This window comes from Phlebotomus papatasi, chromosome 1, assembly GCF_024763615.1.
Source record: "Phlebotomus papatasi isolate M1 chromosome 1, Ppap_2.1, whole genome shotgun sequence".
Lineage (NCBI taxonomy): Eukaryota > Metazoa > Arthropoda > Insecta > Diptera > Psychodidae > Phlebotomus > Phlebotomus papatasi.
In genome coordinates, this window is record NC_077222.1 from 105,526,115 (window position 1) to 105,553,928 (window position 27,814).

General features: G+C 33.2%; 1 protein-coding gene across 2 annotated transcripts; it reads right to left on the reverse strand.

The window, feature by feature from the left end:
* On the reverse strand, positions 1–27,767 carry LOC129799059 (sodium/potassium/calcium exchanger 3-like). 2 transcript variants are annotated; one of them, XM_055842662.1, is made up of 8 exons: positions 27,524–27,767; positions 10,773–10,946; positions 10,489–10,676; positions 10,213–10,399; positions 6,065–6,142; positions 5,526–6,002; positions 4,807–4,908; positions 1–660 (listed from the first exon to the last, which is right to left on the reverse strand). In XM_055842662.1, exons 1-8 carry the CDS (start codon positions 27,555–27,557, stop codon positions 326–328), a joined length of 1,575 nt encoding a protein of 524 aa, XP_055698637.1. In that variant the 5' UTR covers positions 27,558–27,767; the 3' UTR covers positions 1–325. The 2 variants fall into 2 exon arrangements, with proteins under 2 accessions (XP_055698637.1, XP_055698638.1); XM_055842663.1 differs by lacking the exon at positions 6,065–6,142 and having other exon boundaries at positions 27,524–27,613.
* Between the last annotated feature and the right edge of the window lie 47 nt (positions 27,768–27,814).

Genomic DNA, 27,814 nt, shown 5'->3' on the forward strand with positions numbered 1-27,814 from the left:
TTTTGTTTTCTCAAATGACTTTGTTCATGCTTTGCCCATAATCTTTCTCATTTTCTTTCGCATCTCATCCCAAATTAATTTCTCGACAGAAAATTGAGATTTATGTCACAGAGATTGGATTCTCTGGAGGGAATCTCTTCAATCGAATTCCCAAATGGTAATCTCTCCTGTCGGGGTACTAAGGAGAAGGGAATGTGGGGGGAAGGGAGGAGGGGAATTTTATATAAATTATAAAATCAAATGTCTACGTGGAATTTTTTTCTTAGGTGTGTTTTTGGTGATTTTGTGTGTTTTTCTCTCAGTGATTGAGTGGCTGGAAAAATGCTCACCGGCCACAGGTGGGCAAATTGACACGGAAAAACACATTTAATTCAATTAAACTAGCTAGAATTAAGAATACCGCATACATGATGAGACACACATGTCCAACTCTGCGATCGAGGCGAAATTTGTTGCATGAGAATGTAATGTAGAGCATCAGGAGGGTGGAGAGCAGGGAAATGGCTGAGTATTCCAGACCGGCTGAATTGATGCCGACCCAGTGGTGACCAGGCTCAATGGGCAGGAAGGCGGCTTTAATGAGCCATGGCAGACCCAAACACAGTAGAATATCGAACGTATTGGATCCAATTGAATTGCTTATGCCCATTGATCCGTGCCCTTGAAAGAGATGGATGCCACTTTTTGTCAAGAAAAGAACCCCAAATCGCCCACCACGGAAGCTACCCATTAGCTGTGATTCATTCATTGTCACAGCTATTGCTGTGTTGTGCGTCAGTCAACCATCTACGATTGAGCTCATATTCATAGAGTAGATGTTTTCAAAATTCATATTTCGGAAAATTTTTAAATTAAGTTAAACTAAATTAAAATGCTAATTATATACAAATTAAATTCTTTTCTTTAAAAAGTAAAGTTATATCAAAAGAAAGATTTTCATTTTTTTTGGGATATTTCTAAAAGTAAACTATTGTTTTTAAACAATTTTTGAAAAATTAGGAAAAAATATAAATGATAAAATAAAGTGCCTAATTCTAATTATTAAATAAAGTGCCTAATTCAGGGTTTAAAATGCTAAAATGGGCTTCGATTTGGACATTTTATTTTGTTTTTTTACAATTGTTTATTGTAGATTTTAAAACCTTTCGAAAACCGTGGCATAATTAATATATACATTCGATTAAAAGATATGTAATAAAAAAAGAAAGGTTTTTGAAAAATTTTTAAAGTGCTCTTTAAGTAATTCTAAATGCAATATACAGATGAAATTTGTTCGTAAATGTTTGTGAGTTCCTACAGGGAACTTACAAACTGCTCGAAAATCGTATGATCCACAAAAAAGTTTGTGAAATTTTGTGCTTTTTTACAAACATTGCTCGTAGCACAATCAGCTGATGAGCATTTTTTGTTTTTTACAAACATTTGTTTGTACATGACAAAATTTACTAACAAATGACAAAAATTTAGTAACAAATGTTTGTAAAACTTAAATTAAATTAAATTTACGAACAAATGTTTGTAAAAGAACAAAAAATACTCGTTAAGTGATCATGTAACGAACAATGTTTATGAAAAAAGTACAAACTTTTACGAACTTGTTTGTGGGTTATACGCTTTATGAGCACTTTTTAACTCTCCAGTGAGAATTCACAAACATTTACGAACAATGTTACGAAATATTTTTTCTGTCTAGAGGTAAATAGATCCGGGTAAAAATCCCAAAATCCAAAATGCTGAATTCTTAAGTGTCGTAGGTAGGCACTTTTGGCGTTCGGAATTTTGACTTTCGGGATTTTGGCGTTCTGGATTTTGGCTGCCAGCGGGATAGGGTAAGTGTGCCAAATTCCGGCCAGCTTGCAATTTCGGCCACCTTTTTTGTTCCTCGAATTTCCATTATTTCTAGTTTTTACATACTCTAGAGATTATACAATGCAAAAGAATAACAAAAAATGTAGCTTCGACACACGAGATGACATGAAAAAGGCATTGGAAGAATTCCTGAAGGGCAGGGAACTATGAGAATGAAGGTGGCCGAAATAGGGCACCAAAGCTATGTCTACATTTTTATTCATTTTAAAATGTATTAAGAATTACTTTGGAGTAAATAAAGACAATAAACTGTCTACAAGGTTCTAAGCAACACTCCTTAAAAAGAAGTAATAAAAAAAATCAATTTCTATTAAAGATATTACATTTCAAACTTGAGACTTTGGCGCTTGCATGCAACTATGCCGAAATTTGGAACACTTACCCTAAATATTTATGAATATTTTTTTATGAATATTTATTTATGAATATATATGAAGATTTATGAATATATATGAATAAATCTACGCATTTCTTTGGTTATTCAGATTTTGCTAAAAGACATTGTATCTTTATTTTTACGCTTTACAAATTATTTTGGATTTTTTATTAGGGTAAGTGTACTAAATTTTGGCCAGCTTGTAATTTCGACAGCTTTTTTTATTAGCCAAATTGCCATGATTTTTCAATTTTTGCATACTCTAGAGATTATACAATGCAAAAAAGTAACAAAAATGTCTCTTCTATAAACGAGATGATGTAAAAAAGACATTGAAAGAATTCCGGAAGGGCAAGAAACTATGAGAATCAAGGTGGCCTACATAGGTCGTTAAAGCTATGTCTACATTTTTATTCATTTTGAAATGTATTAAGGTTAATTTTAGCGAAAATAAAGACAATAAACTGTCTACAAGGTTCCAAGTAACATCCCTTAATACTAAACCTATCGACCGTTTTGGGTTGTTTTTCTTAGCGCGTTCGATCAAATGACGAAAAGCGGTGGGGTAGGCTACTCAATAGCTTTTTCTTGGAAAAGAGGAATAAATTAAAATTTCAACACTGAAAAATATAACGATTACATACATATTTTCGGAAATTAATGAAGTTTGATAGCGACATTGTACCATTTAAATATATATTAATTTTAAAAAGTTATTAAACCGGTCAATTTGACCGGGTCTTGGTAGGTTTAGCGTTAAAAAAAAGTAACAAAAAAGTCAGTATGTATTGGAAATATTATTTTTCAGACTTGAGACTTTGGCGCTTTCATGAAACTATGCCGAAATTTGGCATATTTTCCCTAATTCTTTTTTCATTATAATGATTTGTAATATAATAATAATTACTATTATTATATGTTTATTAAATCATATATCATCCATATATTTATTTTCTTTTTTTATTTATTTATTTTTTTCCGATTTTGATTAGTTTTAAAGGCTAGCTAATAGTTTAGAACTCGCCGAAAGCGAATTTTTCACCCAAATACAGTAAAAATGGTAATAAACTTTGATTAGAGTCCAGATTTGATAATTTTACAACTGGATTAAGCCTAGATATATAGTCTGATCTCTGTTATATGACCTACGTCATATTTTGCAACCATTTTGTTGGACCAAAATCCATTATTGATACACTTTTTCATACACTGAGAAAAAAAGAGGGTGCGATTAACTTCTTTTCCTCATAACTTTAACACTTTTTAGGTGTAAAAATATATCAACATCTTTTAATGTTAATTTTACACCTTTTTAAGGGTAAAATTAACGTGAAAGAAGGGTAACTTTAACCCCCCTAATACACCTAAGGAGCATAATATTTACGCAGATTTTGGATAAATAATGCAGGGTAAAATTAACATTTTCGGAATGTTATTTTAACTTTTTCGGATTTCTCACAGTGTATAAGAACTTAATTGACTCAAATCTATCATTACTTATATTGTAGTAAGTGGAAAATTCCGGATATGATCATACAAACAAAATGCATTAATAACGGCTGGGAGTTATTAAATTTAATTCCTATTTACGTATATATAGTTTATAAAATAAAATTCTAGAACAATAAATAGCGTTTGCGTATAAGTGACAAATATTGTACCAATACATCCTTTTTTTAAAAGCCTCTACAATATTAGTTTTTTTTTCAAAAAATCCTAATACAGGCACAATTTGTAGCTTAATAATAGAGCTCTCTAAGGAAAAAAGTTTCAGTCAAAATGTAAATTAGATCTTGAGATATTAGGGTAAGTGTGCGTAATTCCGGCCAGCTTGCAATTTCGGCTACCTTTTTTGTTCCTCGAATTTCCATGAACCTTTACATTTTACGTACTCTAGAGATTATACAATGCAAAAGAATAACAAAAAATGTAGCTTCGACAAACGAGATGACGTGAAAAAGATATTGGAAGAATTCCCGAAGGGCAAGGAACTATGAGAATGAAGGTGGCCGAAATAGGGTACCAAAGCTATGTCTATATTTTTATTCATTTTAAAATATATTAAGAATGATTTTAGAGTAAATGAAGACGATAAATTGTCTACAAGGTTCCAAGCAACACTCTTTCAGAAGAAAGAATAAAAAAAATCAATTTGCATTTAAAATATTATATTTCAAACTTGAGACTTTGACGCTTGCATGCAACTATGCCGAAATTTGGCACACTTACCCTAAGTGCTTTATAGAGTTTATAGAGAATTGTGAAACATATTGGTACAATTTTGTTCGGCACTGTGGTACAGTGATATATTTAATTTAAAAAGAAATTATCGATGATTTTTTAACCTAAACATTTTAAAATGTATTTCCATGTCGGGCTATTTTTTTTAAGTAATTGAAAGACTAACGTTATTAAATATCCATTTCCGACAGCAATGAGAATATCAATTGCCCAGGGATAAATCATCTAAAATCACTGAAGTACTGACTAATCCAATTGAATTTCCAATGAAAGAATCACAGCTGTTATGAGCTAAATCGAACTTATCAGTAGCTTCTCACCTTGTTTCGCCACAATGACACTTGACACGGCCTCTGGTACACTCGTTCCAGCTGCCAAAAAGGTGATACCCATCACTGAGTCTGGAATCTTGAGAGTGTCACCTGCAAATAAATTGGCATATCGATTGTGTGGAAAATTGAACCCGTGAATCAAGTAAAAAATTGTCACAATATTGATTGATGGATTCTCTTTTCACTCCCAAGTCTCTCTCCTTTTGAACCCAACCCAGTGGTAGAGGCAAAATGGTGTGGGTTTATTTATCTGTAAAATTATCTGTCTCGCGAATATATTGAATTATATGATATTTAATTTCGCATCAAGTCATGTCATTTCTTTTCGCTCAGATTGAGAAGTGCATTGCAGTCTTCCGATTGAATTTAATAATGTGTATATTACTTCTGAAAATAGTTTTTGAGTGGAGTCATATCACAATCAAAGTCAATCTGAGTTTACTTTAAGCAAAAGTTCACAGCATTGAGAAATGATTGAAATTCTTTTGCTGGATTAAATCAGAAGTGCAATGGGAAAGTAAGCAAGAAGTATCACATTAAATTCTGAAGGATATGGTGAAGGAAAGTTAGTAGTATGCTCAAATTTTGATTCAACTTCAATGCGACTTTAAGAAAATTCAACTATCGATTCATAAGGTAAATCAAGTCCCCACAATGTCGCAATTTGTTCAAAAAGTTAAGTGACTTATTAGAAAAATTATTCTCACCAATGATGGTTATCATCCAAGCCACCAAGTAGGACAGTGACCCAATCCAGATGATGCACATGAGAAATGTGACCGGAAACCACTTCTTGAGTCGCGGCTTCTCGCAGTCTGGGATGGTGAAGAAGAAGACTAAGTGGATGGGCCAGGTGATGAACCACACGAATTGCCTGAAACAACTGGCCTCACAGGGATACCGAAGGAGCGAGAATGCCTCATTCTCCTCCGCATCCTCTGGCACTTCCTTTCCCTCCATCTTCAGTACTCCTCCCTCAGTGTCCTGCTTCACGTCGACTGTGGAATTGTCAGGAGTATCCGTGGCTGGCGGTGGTTCTGGTACCCGAACAGGAGTCGTCTTGGACTGTGTGTCAATGGCTGAGGTGAGTTCATTGTTGCTGGCATCGATGTGGGTGATGTTCTTGATGTTTCCATTCTGCTGGAAGTGCTCAATTCGAAGGGGCAGGTGAGCCTCGAGAGTCTCTGTGGTTGAATTGCTTGGTTAGAATCCGGTGAAATTGGGTGCACAATTATGACAAAATTACCCATCTCCCGACTGCTCTTTGACCGAATACTCGCCGTGCCATCGTGAGACCTACGTTGTCGTGCGTGCTTCAAACTACCTACGGGAAAACGTGCCCCAATGATACATAAAAATGTGAATTGTGCAAATTGTGGTCTAATTCTCAAATTCCTTGTGGTAGCATTGCAATTAAACGTTGAACGAAATTCTGAACTTTTGGTGAGATTCTTAATAATCTCATCTGTTGCCACTGCAAGTACATTTTTGGATATTTTATTGGAAATTGCCCATATACGAAAATACCTTTGAATCATCTCTATTAAAGATTTTTCAAGGTCAAGAGTTTAAAAGGATCTAGAGAGCGTATTTCTCAACCTAGTGCTATAATGTTGTTTTTGCTAGAAAGGTCTTGGAATTTGTAACAAGTCCGAATCGATTCGAATCGGTTTACCATAAGATTGAGCTTAAACCTTACCCAAGTATTTTTAAAAACTCCTAATTAATGAATGCCTTATTTTGTTTAAAACAGCAATATTTGGTGTTTAACTATTCAATTTTTATATAATTGCTAACTAAACCTACCGTCCGTTTTTCCAAGCACACTCCATCAAATGACAGACCGCGGTAGGTATAGGACACTCAACAAATTTTTCTTGCAAAAAATTGAATTAAACACTGAAAAATTCATTACATGCATATTTTAAGAAAATCACAAAATGTGATAGCGAATGTGTACCGTTTAAATATGTTTCAATTTTAAAAAGTTTTTAACCCCGTCAATTTAACCAGTCTTGGAAGGTTTAGTGTAAGTTTAATGCCTTCACTAAGAAAAAAATGGGAATGCGATTAACTTTTTTTCCTCATAACTTTAATACTTTTTAGAAGTAAAAATATATCTCAAATTTTTTAATGTTAATTTTACACCTTTTTAAGGGTAAAATTAACATGAAAAAGGGTAACTTTAACCCATAACACACCTAAAAAGCATAATATTTACACCGATTTCGGATAAATAATGCATGATAAAATTAACATTTCCAGATTGTTATTTTAACTTTTTCGGATTTCTCACAGTGCTGGTAGATTCAGTGTTAAGTACATAATTCCGCGAAAAATCATTAAATCGAAATGCCAAATTCTTTAAATATTAACATAAACGTATTAAATCAAACAATGACTAACTATTCCTACCGACCGTTTTAATAATTTAGGGAAATGTGAGGCTACATTAAAGGAGTATTTTATTGCATATTTCTGAAAAAAACTTGACTTAGCCATAATTTAATTTAGATTCAGATTATTTTGTATATATCCACGTTATTTGCTGTACGGTACAGACCTACGGCTTAAGCAGCAAGATGGCTTAGCGTAATAATAATCAAAATAATGATCAGACTACATTCCCAACAGTTTCCTAAAAAGTAATCTCTCGACTAAAGCCGTAAGTCTATCTAGAGCATTAGAACCCAGATTTCTTTAGAAATATGCAAATAGTAGCGTTTTTAGTGTAACCCTAACTCAATGTAGTCCCACATCGCCCTACTGATGCTTCTTTCAAAGAAGCTTACTTGCAAAAGAAATTTTTTTTTTCAGAGGTAAAAATATTGGTATTATTTTAAATATTTAGAAAAGAAAGAATAACAGTTTATCAATACTAAAATGTATCATGCTCTCATTATGATTACCATAGGAGTGGTAATCATAATTGCAAGAACTAACGTTCTCGGGACGTAAATATCTCGAAAAGATACGTAATGCCATAGACGCATTTACGACTTAAGCCTAGAGCCGGATTAGTCAGACACTGATGGAAATGTAATGTGATAATTATTTTTATTATAATTACGTTAAACCCGTTAAACCGTCTTTCGACGTAAGTCGTAAGTGTGTCTAGGGCATGAGTTATCTAAGTTCTTGTCTAAGTAAACTTCTAAAAGACTGGCGTCTCATCTTGGTGAGTTCTGAGTACCTTCTTTCGGGTAAAAATACACAATAATTGATATAGGTTAATGAATAGAATTAAGCACTACCCTTAGTCATTTGAATGATGAACGAATAACGTTTTCTTAACAAAATTTCTGCACTAACTGTAGCAAGTTTTGCTAAATGGAAATTTGTCCAATATAGAGACAAAAGATATAAAAAACTCTTTAACGAATATTGTAATAAAATTTCTGTATAATTATTCAGTTGACATAGAAATGTTAAACATATTTAGGATATCTGAAAGTTTTGATGAGCCTATGAATTTTAAAACTTCAATATTCATTTCCTCAGATTTCAATATATTTATTTCTCGTGCTAAATATTTAAATTAAAATGACCCCTTAGAACTATGCACCAGAAATACCGAAAATAGAAATGCTATCAAACGCGCGTCTTAACGGCCATTGAATTTAAATTATTGATATTACACCATTACAAACGCTATTTGTATATATAGTGTAACTATCTAGGAACAGAATTTGCAATTTCGAATTAAAATTTAGAACTTGAGTGAAGGAAAATATTATCAAAAACAGCACGATCTCAAAATATGCATCCATAATAATGTCAAATTTTCCATGAAGTTCAATTCAATTCAATTTGAAGTTTATTTCATGCCTAAAGAAGAAGTTCTGCGTAAAGTAAAGTGCCCGCGAGTCGACCGGTTCTTCGACTCAACCGGTGGTCAATATTTGAATGTTTTAATGGTGAATTTCTATAAAATTGTCACTGATTCGTATTTATTTATAGAATAATTGACCTATTAGTGTTGGATCATACGCCAAATATTAGTGCAAATATAAATAAATTGAATAAATAACCCTCCCGGTCGAATTGAGGAACCGATCGACTTGAGAGCACTTTACCTTATTTCTATCTGTTCACCTATTTTTCGCACGCCTTTTAAGGACTAATGTAAATTGCTATCTTTAAACATCTTTAAGTAAATAAATAATCCAAAATCGTTTAATTTCGTGTATGATATACCATAGTCATTAATGTGTTTAAATCCTTTTTATATGAGAATTTAAAGCTTTAAAGACCGACAAGGTACTTTCACGGAGCTGAAGTTTCTTTTTAAGTTCATTTACCAAACGCTTTTCTACGAATCTGAAGCCAACTGAACCAGGCCAATTTCTCTTTGGTATTGGCTATTTAAGAGTAATAATTAGCCATTAATAATTTACTATTCAAAAATTTAATATTTTTGAAAGCTATACATTCGTGAAACTTTCCCACTCTTTTGCTCTTAATCCTGAATGGGGTATAGTAGCGTGCACATTTCGTGATGCAAGTATCCGGGTTTAAATCCCCTATAAATCACCATGAATTCACAGGTATTAAAGGTAATTGAATTGTATTCATTGAGACTTTGTTTAATTAATTCTCATTAAGGGGATTTTCCTAATTACGTGGTCAAAAAAAGCCTATATTTTTTTTTTTAGAATTTAAACTGAGCAATAAAGGGTCTCCAACGGATCAAACGGTACATTTCTCGCTCTATAAAGCAAGTGATCTTGGTTTAAATCTATTTTAGTTTACTAGTATAGTTGATAGGATTGTATTCATTGAGCTTCTGTTTAAGTTTAAATTTTTTAAACTTAGGGGATGATTTTGCGTGAAAATTTCGATGTTTTCTAAATTTCGTTTTTTACGGTTTCCGAAAAAAAACGTGAAAGTACGCTAATTTCGGACGACTCAAGCTTCGGACAATTTAATTTTTTTCTGTGTCTAACAGATGTCAATCATAGCTCCAATAGGCCAAATTCATTCATAGACCAAATTAATTTGAAACACATTGAAAAAATTAATTGTTCGAAGCTTGAGTTGTTCGAAAGTAGCGTGCTTTCCCCTACGTAATTAGCCAGGGGGCAATGCTCTGCAAAAGTGAATCTATATTAAAAGATTAACATGAATTTTGGACTGATATTCGTGGTAATACCCTATCCCAAACTGAATAAAATTTGGAAAACTAATACGGTTAATGATAGATGACATGTAATCGATATTTCAAGTCGATTTAGAACAGATATCACATTGGTTAAAATTAAGAATCTCACCTACAATAAGCTGATCTAAGCTTATCACTGACATTTACTGACAAATAATGGTGATTAAATTAATTACAATAGAACACAAAAAAAATACTTTGAGTGCATGACATGTGTGTAAGATAAAAATTACCTCTTGCACATTTCTGGAAGGATTTGTCAAAATACATAACGGCTATGTAAACAATGTAGAGAAGCACGAGCGTTAGAGCCTCATACCATTCCACGCGTTCATCGTGAATTATGCAAATGAGAATGGCAACGGTGATTCCATAAGCTAAGCAATCCCTCGTTAAGGGCCACCAATCGAGCGGCACCACCTAAATTGGACACAGAGGAAGCCATCGAGATGCTCAAGATTGAGATGCTCCATGTACAATTAAATTGGGAAAGAACAAGAGAGACTCACCATTCCAGCTCCAATGCCACAGCACGCTGCCACGGCCAGAATGTTGAATACAGCTGATCCCACTATGGTGCCTATCCCAATATCACCCTCCGTAATGAATGTCCCAATCACGTTGACAAAGAGTTCGGGGGCTGATGTTGCTGCTGCCATGAATGTCGCTCCCGCCACGTCATTTGACATATTAAGTGCTGTACCAGATAAAATAACAAGACGCCAGTTAGACCAAGAGATGCATCACATTCCCCCTCCCCCTATGTCCAGGTATCCCATTGCAAGACCCCTACCTTGACATATTTTCTCAACGGCAGGTACAAAGTATTTATCACAGACAACAGCCAGAGCTGCGAATAAATACAAACTGCCGACTATGTGAAGCACCACAGCACCAGCTTGTCGCTGCTCCTCCGTGAAATAATCCCTGGGAAAGTCATCAATTGCTGGCGGGGTACAGTTTAAACCTTTATTGGAAGAGAAACAATATGCATCTTTAGATTAATTATTCCGGATTCAATGCAATGTGGGAGTACGCTAAAAAACTGTCTAAATTTGATTTAGAAATGCTATCCAGTTGATTGTGAAGTACCAGGAAAAAGTCATAATCGGAAATTTGGGTTTGATAAGAGCCCTTCATGGAAATTTAATGATGCGGGGGTGTATGCAAATATAGCTTTCTGGTCTAAATGCTCGAAGAATTAATCATAATAATATCGACCATTTGCAATATCAAAGGAATTCTGGTCAGTTTTTCGGTTTATCCGTCGATATCAAAGCTTGACAAAATTGGACGAATTCAAATGGCATTTTGCAGAGGCAGAAATTGATGGTTTACATTCACTATTGTCAAAATCTAGCCCAGTATTGCAATATACTCGCGGTACTTACTGAATGCTCTACACATTTTGCCGCTTGCATCAGCAAATGTCACAATTTCTTCATAATCTCATTCCAAAGTTTAGCCATTAACCCATTCAGTCAATGTACCAGAAATACTTGAGATAGAATGTTCATATTTTGGGATTAGTTTCCCACAGATTAATAGATGAATTTTTTGAAAAGACATTTTTTTAATCTATTATGGGGGCGCGGGGATTCGCCCTCAAGCACACGTCTTAACGGTCACTGAATTTAAATTCTGTGCGTTAATTCATTACAAACTCTATTGATTTAGATAGAGTAACTATCCAAGAAAACAAATTGGCAACTAGAATTCAAATCAGAAAAGAGGAAAGAGGCCAATTTTAACAAATTCGACGAAACGACGTATTTTCCGTCTGCCATTTTGAGCAAAAATTTTACATGACCTTCCGCAAAGCAGGAAAACAATAACAAAATGTATTTTCATCTCTGTCGGATTATTTTTCCCAAGTAATTGAAGAACTAAAGTTACTAAAAATCCATTTCCGACAGCAATTCGGATAAAAATTGCCCAGGAATAAATCATCAAAAATCACTCAATTTGCGTATGATGTATAATACCATGGTAAGGAATAGGTTAAGACACGTTTTGTAATTTTCAAAATAATTCTTATACTCAGAAAATATTCGCAACATTTTTGGGATTCGAATTTTATTCGGATTATTCGATAAATATTCACGAAATTCGAATAATTGATTTTCAGGAAAGCAAGTTAAATCGTTTCGCACAAAAATCCAGGATTAAATCAATGCATTAGAACATTCTTTGGAATAATAAGGAAAAATCACAAATAGAGGGAAATGGGGCAACTTTGAATATGGGGCAGCTTTAAAATTGGGATTTTTCACTGATTTTTAAATATCATTGAGCCTTATCGTGATATAATTTAGTTGCACAAACAGATTGAGGAGCTAAACTGCATTTATGATATGGCTCAGTTCCATTTAAACATACACTGAAAGAAATCCGAAACAGTTAAAATAACATTCCGGAAATGTTAATTTTACCCTGCATTATTTATCCGAAATCGGTGTAAATATTATGCATTTTAGGTGTGTTATGGGTTAAAGTTACCCTTTTCATGTTAATTTTACACTTAAAAAGGTGTAAAATTAACATTAAAAAATTTGTTTGAACTTTTTTGTTTCTTTTGTTGACCTTCCTCAGTCAGACTTTATTTAAAATAGAAAATGACCAATGATAAGCCAAGATAAGCTTATGGTAGCTGAGATTCTTTACAAGCGACCTCGAAATGCGTGCAACTCGGGGTCCGTGCTACTACACTAAGAGAAATCCGAAAAAGTTAAAATAACATTCCGGAAATGTTAATTTTACCCTGCAGTATTGATCCGAAAACGGTGTAAATATTACCCTTTTTAGGTGTATTACGGGTTAAAGTTACCCTTCTTTAATGTTGATTTTACCCTTAAAAGGTGTAATAATAATATTTAAAAATTGTTGATATATTTTTACACCCAAAAAGTGTTAAAGTCATGACGAAAAAAGTTAATCGCAGCCTCTTCTTTTTCTCAGTGTAGAAATATCTGAAAATTCGATTTTGACTTGCATTTTTGGAGTACAGAATCGCGTCTAGCCAATGTGATTCGCTTTTGTCTCTGGAAACAGTTTACTCGACGCAATTCTTTATCACCAAAATGTAACTCAAAATAGAATTTTCAAGTGAAATCTCAGCTATAATCACTTTATCAGTGGTTCCAAGGTCAAACGTTAAAAACGCTCTAGAGAGCGCATATCTCAACCGAATGGGGTCATATATAGGCCCGTTGGAAAGGTCTTAGAATTTAAGACAAAACTAAATCAGTTCCATTCGATTATGAACTTAACTGACAGACTCAATTGAACTTAACTTTGACATAACTTAATTGACGGAAGTCAATTTTATTACTCCTCTCCTCAGCTATTTTGAGCGATATTTTGAGTAATTTATGAAACAGTTTAAACCCGTTGTAAACTTGTAATAGTAAATAAAATGGGAGTATTTTTGAGGTATAGCATTTAACTCACGAGTTCATGCATTTTGCAAAGCATGTGTCACTTTAGAGGAAGTGTGCCAAATTTCGGTCTGCTTCTAATTTCGGCCACTTTGAGTATAATTTCGGCCATGGAAATAAATAATTAAAATTATGTATGTCATCTTCAAATAGTTAATGAATTCATTTTGCTTGTAAATATTTATTAATTTTAGATTAAGAATGTATTAACACAAACACCGTTAAATTTTAGGTATAATTTGAATTTAAATTGCGTTGTAAAAACTCAGTGCGAGAGTCTTACAAAAAATGTGACTTATCGATTGTGATTCTACAAGTCTTACGATTTGTAGTGAAGTGCAAAAGGTTTTCCTTCTGTGTTTTTCATGAAAATTGATTAGTTTTCATTAAAGATTCTTTATATTTGTGTTAATAGTGAACCAATCTTTAAATTTCGGGTAAAATTTCCCAGCTAGATCCTGTATTTCGCGTAAAAGAGTATATACTTTGTAAGCGTCTCTCCGGTGAGGTAGTGTTGCCTATTCCGGCAACATCTTTTGCTTTTCTAAATTTCTTATTCATTTTATGTTTTTTTTTTAAATCTTTTAGTTCTATAATGTCCAGAGAAAAAAAGCCATCGCTTCTATGAAAAAGATGATGTGGAAAAGGCTTTGGAACAGTTCAGTAAAGGCAAATTGCTACGGGAATCTGCGCGTAAATTTGAGATGCTACTCTTCAGGTTTTCAGGACGAATTACACAGTAGATCTCAGGGCTTGTGGGTCATATAAACGTATTAAACTAAATATTAAACTCGTTCCGTTTGACGTTTTGAAATTTTCTATCCGTTGCGTCACAAAAGGTGATCAGAAAAAAGGTGGCCGGTATTTCACTCAAAGTGGTCGGAATACTACCCAAAGTAATGCCCATATTTTTATTAATTTTTCAATATTTTAGGAAGTGATTTAAAGAAAACAAAGATGATAAACTAGTTTTCAAGCTTCCCCACAACCCTCCCGAAAAGAAAGTAACAAAAAAATCAATGTGCATTAAAATTATTGGATTTCAAACTTAGAACTTCGGTGCTTATATGCAACTATGCCAAAATTTGGCACACTTACCCTAACTCTTAAATAATTTGAAGAATTTAACGTAACGTTTTTTATATAGAGGAGATCGGGGCAGAATTTGCAAGCAAATAAATTTTGTCTTTGCTTTTAATTTGTGAAAAGATGTTTAAACTGAAAAATTCTACAATGTAGGGTCGAATGAACACCTCTTCGACAGGGAACCTCTATTGACACTTTTTTTTCGAAATGATGGATTTAATAAAATGTAAGTGATATTGCGTTTTTTCATTAATTTACATTTTTCGGTAAGGATAAGTATTCAGTTCAAATTTATTATTCCAAATGGTACAGAATACGGTGTCAATAAGGACTGACACGAGTTCTTAAAGTGTCAATAAGTGTTCCTTTCACCCTATAGGAAGAGAGTTAATTACTCTGAATAAATATTTGTTCGCTTAGTTTTCCTTCTAAGGAAAACTTTAACACCCTACTGTTCATTTCTGAGGCTGGCTAATTTTGCCCCAGTCTCCCCTATATGGGTTTTAAGGTAGATTTTTGGAAAGATGTCTAATAAATGAACTTCAATGCTGAATTAGTAAGCCCCTTGGCGGATTCTAACCGTTTTTGAATTAAATATCACAAAAATCACTCTCATGTGCTTACTTTAAAATGAATCTTTCTGTGCATTGCGTGTCACATAAACGCAAAAAAATCAACAAAGACCTCTGCATTCCAAAATTTCGATTATATGGAATTACTTTAAAATTGTCGTATCGTGCAATGGAGATAAAAAGCGAATTTTACTCACGGAGGATTAATTTTGGAGTGCGAAAATAGACAAAAGACTTTTTAAAAAATGACAATTTAGTCTCCATTTTATTGAATTTCAATGGAAATCTGATGCGAAAATTGGAAAAATTCGGGTTGTTTATCTTTTTTTTTTGATTGAAGCTGCACAAACATGTGATGATAGAGTCTGAGTACAAAATCAACAAAATATATGTGTATCTCCCCGCATAAAGAGATCTAATTAAAAAGAAACATGTATTTATAAAAAAAAAATCGAATAGTGAGGCAAATATTGTGCTAAATCCATGGTTCTGCATGAGTAAATTCGATGAATTGATGAGATTGAAAAAAATATGCTGACGGGGAAGTAATTCTTCTCATCTGATGCGCGCTTATTTTTTCTAGTATCAATTGTGGGTATTTTCTGTGATTTTTTTTCTAAAGTTTTGGTACTAAATCAATCTATTGATATTTGAGGGAAAATTTGCAAATTTTTACACCGAGAACCGTGAAGAAAATTAGCTTTTTAATCGGCAAGGAGGACGAGAAATAATTTTCCATTCATTTCCGTTGCAATTTTTACAATTTTTAGTAGTGGATTTTATCTCGGCTATCGCATATTTAAAAAAATACAGAAAAAAACGCTATATCTGATTACTTTGGCAGGGAAAAAAAAATTAACATACAAAACACATTTTTGTCTATCAACGTTGATTGTATAATTTAATCTTTCTCTTCCATGAGAAATAATTAAGTATAATGATTATCTCTCTGCAACAAAATCATCACGTGCAACCTAATGTCAATTTTTGTGCTTTATTTCGAGATGAATGGAGATTTAATATCAGAAATTGTGGGGCATTGACTAATTGTTTTTCCTATCTTTTAGAAGCATTCTAAAAGATCAAGAGGAAAATTGTAAGAAACCTCTCGAGAGTTGACATTATTTAATAATAATCACTAAAGATGGTAAAGAGCTTTGCATGACGAAAATAATTGAGAATTTCCACGGAAATTTGCAAGAATTCAGCTTCTTTTTGCTATTCTTTCCTATTTCTTAGAATGCTCAAGTGAAAATCTGGGGGTTTATAGCTTTTTAAATTGCATTATATTAATTTTTGAGCAATAAAATTTACCATTCTCTTGCTGAGAAATTGTTCATGAAGCATGATTTCTCAAAAGATTCTCATTCTCTCCTATTTTATTAATTAGTTAGATGACCTTATCATTGTGTCAGAAGAGCCTATCATATTGATGGGTCGGGGAAGAATATAGAATTTTGTGAATTAGTAATTAAGATCCACTTGCTTGGCATATCTTGGTGAATTGATCGTAAAATGTGTAAAATTGCCACAATGAGAATTTATCAATGGGGGGATAGAATGTGACAGTGAATTGTTTAGCTGAGGAATATTAACTAAAAATAGATTGTCTCATTCATTTCAGATGCTATCGGATACGATAGTTTCTATCTCAATATCACAATTGCATACCCAAATGGAAATGTTTGAATGATCTTGAGTAAAAATATGCAACTTTGGACTTGTGTCAACTTCTATGAGTTGTTATATTTTCTAAAGCGATCTATAAATAAATCCATTTGATAAGGGGACACTTTTGACAATATGTCTCAGTGGTGATAGAGACAATAAGTCATGATAATATGTGGAAAATCTCTGTTATTCTCCAAGTCAATGAGTGTAGGGGAAGTTTGGGCTTAAAGAAAAATGACTTTGTGATATGCAAGACTCTGAATGAGAGTAAATATCTTACAAACAATGTTTATACTAAGAATACAGCTAGTATAAACTTTGATAAAGTTCTTTATCTTTCTACAATCGTCTGCACAAATTACCATATCGCCTGGCCTTTATTCCAAACAATACCGGAATATTTGCAGAATTTACAATTTAATCAAATTCCTAAATTTCTGCTCCTTTAACCTCGATTTTCTGAAGATAAATACTTTATCTTGAGGATTAAACCTTCATCTTCCCAATTAAAATTTGTGCATTATTTTAAAGAGTTTCCAGATAAAACCAATAAAGTTTGGATTCATAATTACGCACAGAAAGCCTTATCTAATCTGCATAATATTCTTGATCACAGAAGAACTAACATCCATTGTAAAGTTCTATTGACTGTCTGCATGCCTATCTTTTATTGGCCAAAGAAGACTCCAATAGTCCCCAAGAAGAAATTTCTCTTTCCTAGAAATCCTCCATATAAGGTAACTAGGAGACAGTGCCCATACTTCGTACGATCCCAAGCTTTGTAATGACTGAATATTTTATATACAGTGGCGGCCAAAATAATAGAATCAACTCCGCAAAGACATCTATTTTACCTTTGGCATTTTTGTTTATTCCAATTCGTTAAAATAATTTTGATATATAAATGTTCAAATAATAATAATAATTAATTTATTCAACTCTACATTTCCCACCCTTACCATGAGTCCGCCGCCGTCTCAGCGTTGGTGACCGGCCTCCGAAACCAAACGGCGGAAATGCTTCTTCTTAGGCTGTATAGTCTTTGTCGTTATAACGATCTTTTCTTTGCATACAATATGTGTCCCGACAGAGAAAGATTCGCGCAAAGGCACGGGGTGTAGAGTACGATTTTTGAAGGAACGCTTAGCCCATTACCTTACGTCAAATAAATATTGCTTTGGGCGCTAGAGATCTATATTTTTCACAGAATAGATCAATAGTGAAATTTGGTTTGAACAAAACGATAGAACCACTTTCATTTAAATTAAAGAATGTGGTCTATAAATCGAATAAGTTTAAATACAGCCATATTTAGAAACCATAGGGGGAGGTGGGGCTATTTTGAGCAGTGGAGCTACATTGATATACGATTTTTTCGCATACTTCTAAAGGAAGCATGACCTTACAATTATTTTATTTACTTCTTTAATAGTTTTGTTTATTTAACTTACATTACTTTAAAGCGTAGTTTCTTTTAGAAGTATGCAAAAAAATCGCATATCAATGTAACCCCACAGCTCAAAGTAGCCCCACCTCCACCTAAATGACAGTTTTCCAATTTTTTGGGCGAAATGAATTTCACAATTGACGTATTCTTTGTAAAATGGAGTGCTCTAGCAGCCAGAATTATATCAACAAATTGGGAAAAAATACAAGTTAAAAAAAATAAGCTTTGCAAAGTGATTCTATTATTTTAGCCGCCACTGTATTTCTCTAAAAGTGTGATTGATCGCACCAATATTTTAAAAACTGGTTTTAAAATTTAATAAACTTGAGATCATACGAAAAATCGGTACTTTCCCCTATCAAAATTTGGCATAATTGCATGCAAGCGCCAGAACTTAAATTTAAAATGCTTTAAGAAGTGTTGCTTAGAATTTAGAACTTTGTAAGGGAAACTGGGGCACCACCAAATACGGGATAGTACCAAATACTGAGATATTTTAATCAGATATTCGAATTCAGAGGATAAGACTTAAAGAAATTTATTGGCATTATAGGGATGCTTGTCCACTGAAGAAATGGTCCAGATAGTCCAAGTAGTTTAGTAATAAAAATTAGTGTTTAGTGCTGCTCCATGTTTGGTGGTGCCCCAGTTTCCCATAGATAGTCTTCTACACGTCATCTCATTCGTCGAAGAGTCATTTTTTGTTTTTTCTGCTTTGTACAATCCCCAGAATATGCAATATCTATAAGTTCATGGAAATTTGAGAAACAAAAGAAGTGGTCGAAATTGCAAGTTGGCCAAAATTTGGTACAGTTACCCTATTTGCCACATATATAGTCAAAAGTGATTTGAAAATATTTCTTTATGCGCTTGATAAAACGCGAATTTTGCAATCTCACGAGGTCATCTGCACTTGCACTAAATAATAACATTAGATTTCTCAGAACCGGTGAAATTTTATAATTATTGCGTTAAACGACATAGTTATTTATACATCGTTTTGCTCTTTAAAATTGCAACCACAAATAATAAACATACAGTAGATATCAAAAGTTTGTTGACTCATTTACGTTCGGGAAACCAGGTGCAAAAAGTAATACAAAAAATTAATTTTTAAAATTTTTCAGTTTGCAAATTAGTTGCTTGAAATCTGTGTAATGTACAGCTCAATCATGACAGGGTTCACATTGCGTATGAAAACACGCAGATCTCAATCATAAAACGGTTAAGATCGTTCTTAAAAACGCGGACAGCTGAATCATAAAACGGTTACGATTACGCTTAAAACACGTACAGCTGAATCATAAAACAGCTAAGATTGCGCTTAAAATCACGCACAGCTCAGTCATAAAATGGTAAATGCGCTTAAATTTATGTATTTCGAAAAAACTATTTCATTTCATTTCATAAAAAGGATAATTGTTTTCCAAAACTTGTTCATTTTTCATGCGTCAAAAGTTTGTTGCCTCATTTGAAATTTGAACAAAACTCTAACAGAGTAGACAAAGCGACAGTGAAAGATCAACACGGAGAGCACCAAATATTTTCAAAAATCAAATAAAATAGTTTAAAATTAATAAAACAGTGAGAATCCCCGGGAAAGAGTTAGAGTGAATGTGGCAATGCTTAAAATTAGTCAGACGTTAGATGTTTTTTAAATACTTAAAAGTTTGTAAATTGGCCCACTGAAAGAGACCCATACCAAGGGTTGAAAGCTTTGGAGAAAAACCAGATTCTTTTAATTTGAAAGAGGAATACCCTTTTGACGAACACCGGAAGAATTGAGAGCATTTCAGATGAAAGTTCAAAATGTCACCATAGGTGGCGCTACGGTGGTGCCGAAAGTCAAACTCATTTTTCTCAAAAACGACATTGTGCAAGTAAATCAAATTTTAGAGTGTTGTAGCCTAGGCTATGAAATTTACAAAAAGTGGCTTGGGTTCGCTGTGGTTAAAATAAAACTGGAGATATGAGGGGTCAAAGTTCACGAAATTCAAACTGCCATATCTCTGATAGTATTTAACCGAATTTGACGAGGAAGGGCGCAAATTAAGGGTCTCGGAAAGCGCTGTAACTGGCGCTAAAGTCGACAAAACTAATTTTTACTTTACATAAACTTAATTATCTCAACTCTTGCTCAACCGATTTTGATGATTACTTCGGCATAGTTGTAATGGACATTTATATCTACATTTCGTTCAAAGAAAATTTTGTTGCTCAGACAATGCCACCAGTCCGATTTTGTCGTTTTAGTGTAAAATAAATGGGTTTTCCCAGAATAACACTGCGAAAATATGCAGCTGCTAATAAGACCGCTTTTATTCGACTACTGTATCAACATAAAGGTTTAAATGAAAATCCTTACAAAATTCAATCATTATTGACATTGCTGTAGTTCGTGACATGGACAAAATGCCCACTGTTCTAAAAAAAAAACGTGTTCCAAAGCAAATAAATTGGATTATCTCGGCTACCGAGCAATCGACAAGATTAAGTTTTGGGGCAAAATTGTAGAGGAGATTTTTGTCTACATTCCACTATCATCTTTCTGTCAGTTCATTTACATGCTAGATATTTTGATTTAAAAATAAAAAGTTTGCAATTTTTCAGAAATTCGATTCCAAATCGCTGTATAATATCTCTCATATTTAGTTCCAAATCGAATTTGCATGCAATCCGAGTTAGCTTACGTTAAGAATCTAACCTACAATAAACTATTATAAGTTTATCTATCTATAAATAATTTTGCCTGACTGCTTTTTAATTTTTCTTTTTATATTCTAACATGTAAAAACTTTCTGTTAATATCCGTAACCTTTTTTATTGTAAATATCTGGATAAGGGCCCTCGTTAAGTACTTTAATCCTGACTTTAATGATAAATCTAAATTGTCATACGTGAAGGGTTACTGATCAATATATTCTTATCAATTTTTCGCCTATATAATTAATAGTTTAATTAATTGGTTTTTAATCAGGAGTTTTTTCTTTAATTTTTGTCACTAAGATTCTTAACTAAAGAAATCATAGTAAAAAACTCTGTGCGCAATCCCTTATTCAAAAGAAGTTTTCAAATTTTGAATTCAACGAACTCTGCTCAAAAGTGGATAGGATGCAAGTTTAACTCTAATTACCCTCGAGACTAATCTGTGGCTTATCATGAACCCCTGTGAGAGTCTAAAGTAGCGATTTGAAGTGGCTCGTGTAGTGATATCATGCTAAAATTCTCCCAGAACACGCCGAGCCTTTATGGCAATATGAAGAATTTTCAGTCTAGTTTGGTGCTTGGTGTAGATGTTATACCGAAATGTATTTGGTTAGGAAGGAGGCATATTGTGTGCAGTTTTATTGTGGTTGATTAGGAAATCAGGGTGCCACTTAAGTCTTTGTTATGGAGTTAAAAGATGCTTTATAAGCTGTGTGTTTTTCTCTCTCTCACACACTCTGTCATTTATTCTATCTTGGACTTGAGGCAAAATGAAATATAACTTCTTTTGCTCACTTTTGATTAACAATAAAATATTGATGTAAATTATTTGCTATTGAACTCTCGCATTTTTCTTCCTCAAACGAGTACCTTCACAAAAAAATACGACATATAATCCATACAAGTGGTAAATGGTTATTTTTGCTCTCTTAAGTCTTCGCCTTTAGAAAATTCATTGGATTTCCTTCTATGGTTCTTTTGGTATTGAGATCGACCTTTTTTCCTCTTTCATTGTGCTTTTTTCCTTTTGCTCAAGTACTGTCGAACTTCACACTGTTTTGGGCTTTTGAGAGGAGAAAAATCGCTTTGGTGTATTGAATATTGAGTGAATTTTTGATAAGGGTTTGAAATCTCTTCTTCTTTTTTCTTGGGATGGAAGGGAGATCAGTAGGAAAATTCAAAGCAAAAGTGAAAGAAATTTCTCAATGATGAAGTGAATTGGGGATAAGCTTGAGTTAGATAAAGTAAAATGTTGTCTGCTAGTCCCGTGTACTTCTCTTAATATTTGATTTAACTTAATTGAATCAACACAAATCTCTTTCCACTTCGCCGTGGACTCTTTCAATATGCATCCGAACCAAGAGTCTTTATGTATATCTATAATGATAATAAATTTTCAGCATCCTCCATAATGTTAATACACTCTCTTCTCACTTTTTTCCGAGTTGTAAAATTGTTTGTGCCATTCATGAAGACTGGTGAGAGGATGATTGAACACAAAGGGGATGCTATTGTATCCTAGCTTTGCGAAATGCTCGAACTTGCGCTTCAAGCCATGTGACAACGAAATTGGTTTCGTATTAATTGCTTACTAATTAGCAAAGCTGTCCAATATTCGCGGGATAAAGCTATTCATAGGACTGGAAATTTGATAAATTGTTTACCATTTTGTTAAACACCCAAAACAACGTAAATCTTAATGGTTCCGGCACACCTTTTAGGTCAGGAAAATTTCATAAAGTCGAAATTCACATTCTTTTCTCTCTTAAGAGTTTTGCGTATGTCATGAAAGGTGTACCGGAGCCATAAAGAATTGAATTTTAAATTTAAGAATAACAGTTAACCGATTTTGTACAAATTAATTACCGACGCACTGTACTGCTTTAAACCGGTTTAATTTGAAATTCCCTGATTTTAAAATAACCCAAATTCAAAGACCTTTCAAATGATACCAAATTTGCCCCAATTGATTAACAATTATTTTGTCAAAAGCCCTTCTTAAAATTTATTTTGAAAAAATAACTTAAATCTGTTTACTGCAGAAAGCATCTTGAAATATTTCGAAGTTGTTCCGAGGGAGTTTACTAATATTTCAAGACATCTGCTGATCTTGTATACAAATCTTTTGCACAACTTATGCCCTAGACACACTTACGACTTACGTAATTATAATAAGAATAATGATTTAACTAAATTCCCATAAGTTTCCAACTAACTAAGCCGTTTCTGGGCTTAAACTGAGAGACGGATTGGACAGAAAGTGATGGAAATGCAATCTGACCATTATTTTGATTATAATTACGTAAAGCCGTCTTTCGGTTTAAGTCATAAGTGTGTCTAGGGCATTACACTCAATCTTGAAAGATCAGATTTATTAAAAATGCTTTCACTATGAAAAGAAAACAAATAAATTGATGGGAATTCACTGAACAAGAAGCAAATATCACAAGAAAATTCAATTGATTTTTCTTTTAAATATTAAAAATCCGCAATTCTCAAGTTCTTATTTGAAAAACAATCAATTAGATAGAATGAAAATTCGTAAAAAAAAATCCGAAGCTATGATTTTACTGTTTGAATACAATTTGTTAATAAATTTCCAAATTTTAGATGATTTTCTGATAATATATGACCTAATTTGAATAAATAGTCAACCACTATGGACACAAAAATTATGTCAAATATTATAATTCATAATGAGGTCTATCTTGTGAGTTTGAGAACTCAAAAAAAATTGCATACGCCTGTAGGGGAAAATACTTTTCCTTCGAATGTCCATGTCTTCGAATAATGTGAATTTCTTTTAATTTTCCTAAGAGACTTACACATAATTATCAATAAGTGATGATAAGCTAAAAGATTTAATAAAAATGTGTAAGTCTCGCAGGAAAAATAAAATAAAATTCACATTATTCCAAGGCATGAACGTTCGAAAGAAGAGTACTTCACCCTACTTAAGGTGAGATATGAAAAATACAACTTGCATAAAGTTAACATTAATGTAAACGAATTAAAATCAATGATATTAACGATAGTAGGTCCTTTCATACGTCATAAAAATTCAAATAAACTTTACAGACATTCTATAAAAAAATCACTTAATATTTCTCTAAAATGTCAACTAACGTAAAGATGGCGTTACTATTGACAAATCCATAGGGGGAAGTGGGGCACCTTTGGAAGTGAGGTACGTTTTAAATTGGGATCTTTCACCTATATTTAAATAAAATTCAGCCTTATCGTGATGAGTCTTAGCTGCACAAATAGATTGAGAAGGTAAATTACATTTTGATGTTGCTCAGTTCCACTTAAACATAGGAGAAAAATCCCAATTTCAAAGGTGCGCCACTTCCCCGTACGAGTTTCGAACAAACCGTCTTTTAAATTATACGTGTCAAAATTTTATATATTTTACAGATGACAGCTGTCAAACACAGGTAAAAATTCATAAGAACCCGCTGCTCATTAGAGTTTTTACCTATCATTATCACCTTCATTCAGCCGGATAACAAAAAGTGGAGTGAATTAGTTTGTGATTTGTATTTCGTCAGTTAAATCAGCATTTGTCGTAACTTTATTTTGATAATTTTTTTTAATGATGAGCCTTGAATGCATAATTTTTGAATCAAAATAATGAAGTGAAATCAATAAACTGTAAGTCAAATTGAAATAAATCTAGAAAACGATTTAAAGCTAACACTGGTAAAAATAAAAGGATCAAATTGATCCTTTTGCATAGGATGAATCAAATTAACATGTTCTGTTATGAAAAATGTGCAGAGTTCGAAATTTGATCCATCCTTTGCAAAAGGATCAAATTTGGATCAATTTGATCCTTTTATTTTTACCAGTGAACACCGTATGATTTGATCGTAACTTCCATCGTTTATAAAGCCGTAACTTCAATGTACGGATATTTTGGAAGTTACGAGAATTTGTCAAGATGCACAATATCAATTTGAATTTTTCTAGTGACAAGAGCCTCTATTTTATTAAATTAGTCAAATGGGCCATTATCCCTATCACTAAAAGCTTTCAATTAATTTTTTTAAAATAAATTTTGTGTGTCGCGTCGTTTCGTTTGATTTGAAAAGATGGCAGATAGGGTAAGATGGGGTTATTTGGAATCATGTCTATTTTGGAATTTTGAGATTTTCTCACTGTTTCAGATGGTCAAAGACAATAAGTAAATCATGAAGAAGTACGAGACTTTACATTGAAGAGTACTTCTTAGTTGTTTTTTTTTTTCGTTTTGCCATCTAAAACTGTTAGGAAATATTGCAGTTCCAAGTTAGACATGATTCCAAAGCACTCCATCTTACCCTAGGTCGGGAGTATTACAATTATTTATTTTTCCATTCTGCGCACTGTCTTTGGATATTTGGAAAAATGTGTGATTCTCTTTATTGAGATGTATTATATCGCTGCAAATTACAAGTCAAATAAATGAGCTAAGGAAGTTACGGCAAATGCGGATTAGAAAGAATTTTGTATGAGAATGTGTCGTAAGTTCACTATAAATGGAGGTTACGACACATCGCCAATTGGATCAGCAACTCTGCTAAGTGCATTTGCTTTGTGTCTGTATTCATTGTAAATGCCATCCAGTGATGCGTCGTTTACAACGAATGCAAACTCCAAACACAAAGCAAATGCAGTTAGCACAGTTGTTGATCCAACCAACGAAATTTATATATGAATTTCAAAATCGTATAAATGAAGTTACGACAGATGCTGATTTAACTAACGAATTTCTTTATAATAAAAAAATACCGAAAAATACAGAAAAAGCTTGGCATAATTAAGTAATATTATGCCATTTGTAATATTTGAAATATTATTACAAAGCTGAACAGACGCCTAGTGTGTTTTTAATAAACCCGTTAATAAACCTCGGTCGGAACTTAAGCGGTCTTCAGACTAGTGGTTTAGCCTAGGTCCGAAAGGTCTCAAAATCGATAGCAACCAATTCTATTGGTTTTTCAGAATCTAGTCATTAGTCGTTATTCAACCTTAAATTAAATTTTTCTAAAAAAAATTAATTTATAAGAATTTCGAATAGTTAAGCCATATGGCTAAGCTTTAGATCTGAAGCCTGTATTAGGGTAATTTGGGGTAATTTAAAATCATGTTCAATTTGGAACTTCAGGATTTCCGAATTTAAAGTCTTGTACTTTTTCGTAGTCTTTTTTTTCTTTATGAGCATCTGAAACAGTGCGGAACTCTTAAAATTCCAAAATAGACATGATATAGAATTACCCCATCTTACCCTAAAGCGATCTTTAGACTTAGAGGTTTAGCCCAATTTTCGAAGGTCTCAAAATTTTAAATAACGAGCAATTTTATTGCTTTTTTAGAGTCTAATAGATCATTTTGACCGCTCAGAATAGGAAACGAATAACTCGCAGTAAGCAAATTTTACACGAGAGAGATTTGAAGCTGAGTATGATATTCACAGGGAAGGTAGAGGATATAAAGAAGTATCCAAAAAGCGAATAAAACGATTTTTGTAAAAAATCGAGTTGTTCGACTTATATTCGAACAAGTCGAATTCTTCTGACAAGTTTGATTGATAAAAAATTTGAACAGTCAAGCCATATGGCTAAGCCTTAGATCTGAAGTCAGTATAGTGGAATAATGCAACACGATAATGTAAATGATATCACTGTTCTAAATTTGTTAACATTATTGCAGTCACACTGTATCTCAAAAGTCAATCTCACAAACTAATCCAACTTATGGGGAGGTCCATTGATATTCGCAAGTCACTATCTGTAACCGTTTGGCCTACAGATTCCATATCCGGTCAAAAAACTTAACGTTTTTTTCACAAAACTTCAATTTAGGGATATTCCATAAAATTATGCATTCCTGGGGGAGTTGATGGCAATTTCTTCGAGGTATTGTAAAGTCGAGGGATTATATTAATATAGCCCTCTCCGTGGTGTTGGAGCAATAAAACGATGAGAAATGTTTCTATAGTTGGTTCAATTTGTTGCACTTTGACTTTTGTATGTTTCAATTTGAATTATACTCTTCGAGATCCTTGAGATGCTTCGTCAATAAGAAGTCTTTCTTCCATTTACTGGTTCAGACTGGAAGTGATCCATCAATTTTGTGAAAAATAAAAACCATGTAATTATGGGCACTTTGACACCACACAAAATTGAATTTATGACACTTTTTCCTTCAATTCAAACTGATATACTTCAGTCGAGATGCTTTTTTATCACTTTTTTCTTGTTATATTTTCAACAGAGAAAAAAAACTTGAATGACTGGATAATACCACAAAACTTCATCACTTTGTTTTTAATGTGCAGGAAAAATAATCGATTAAGGTGTTTATTTTGAAATTCAGCCTGAGGTGGTGAAAAAGTTTTGTGAGAATGTCTCGGAGGAGAGGTCGTGATTGAATGGAGTTTGGAGCACAACTTATTAAATATGATATCTTTTTATTGGATGATTTTTCGTTGGTACGAGGGAGACCGCGAATTAAACCGCGCTTATATAATTGACAGTTACAAAAACTCTCGTTGCAAGTTGGATTAGAGTAAAAAAAAGAGCAGAAGATGATCTTTTGATGGAGAGGATTTTTTTTTGGAGATTATTGAGGGAAGTCGTACCATTATTCCTCGCGAGACCCCAGTAGTCTTCCATCTTGATATCTTGGTAGTCACTGGCAAACTGATGGTGTTAGATACTCGCTAATTTTTTCTGATCAACACAAAGTATTTTCTTACTTGTCTCTGTGCTTTTGTAGCCCCAGCATGAGCGAGACAGAGACCCGTGTCCCATCCCAAGTATATTCCAATTATTCCAATACACTCCCCACTCATACTTTTCAACTACACCCAACATAGCCCAACTGTACTGGATTTACTATACCATGTCCAGACCCAATGTTACACCAACTT

What these genes read in the sequence shown, in the direction of transcription:
- LOC129799059 (XM_055842662.1), bottom strand. Translation starts at nt 27,557, where the DNA reads ATGGAAGACTACTGGGGTCTCGCGAGGAATAATG. An exon ending in GGGTCTCGCGAGGAATAATG is followed by an intron (nt 10,947 to 27,523) that starts GTACGACTTCCC and finishes CTTCCAATAAAG; the next exon opens with GTTTAAACTGTACCCCGCCA. An exon ending in CTTCCAGAAATGTGCAAGAG is followed by an intron (nt 6,143 to 10,212) that starts GTAATTTTTATC and finishes GTTTTCCCGTAG; the next exon opens with GTAGTTTGAAGCACGCACGA.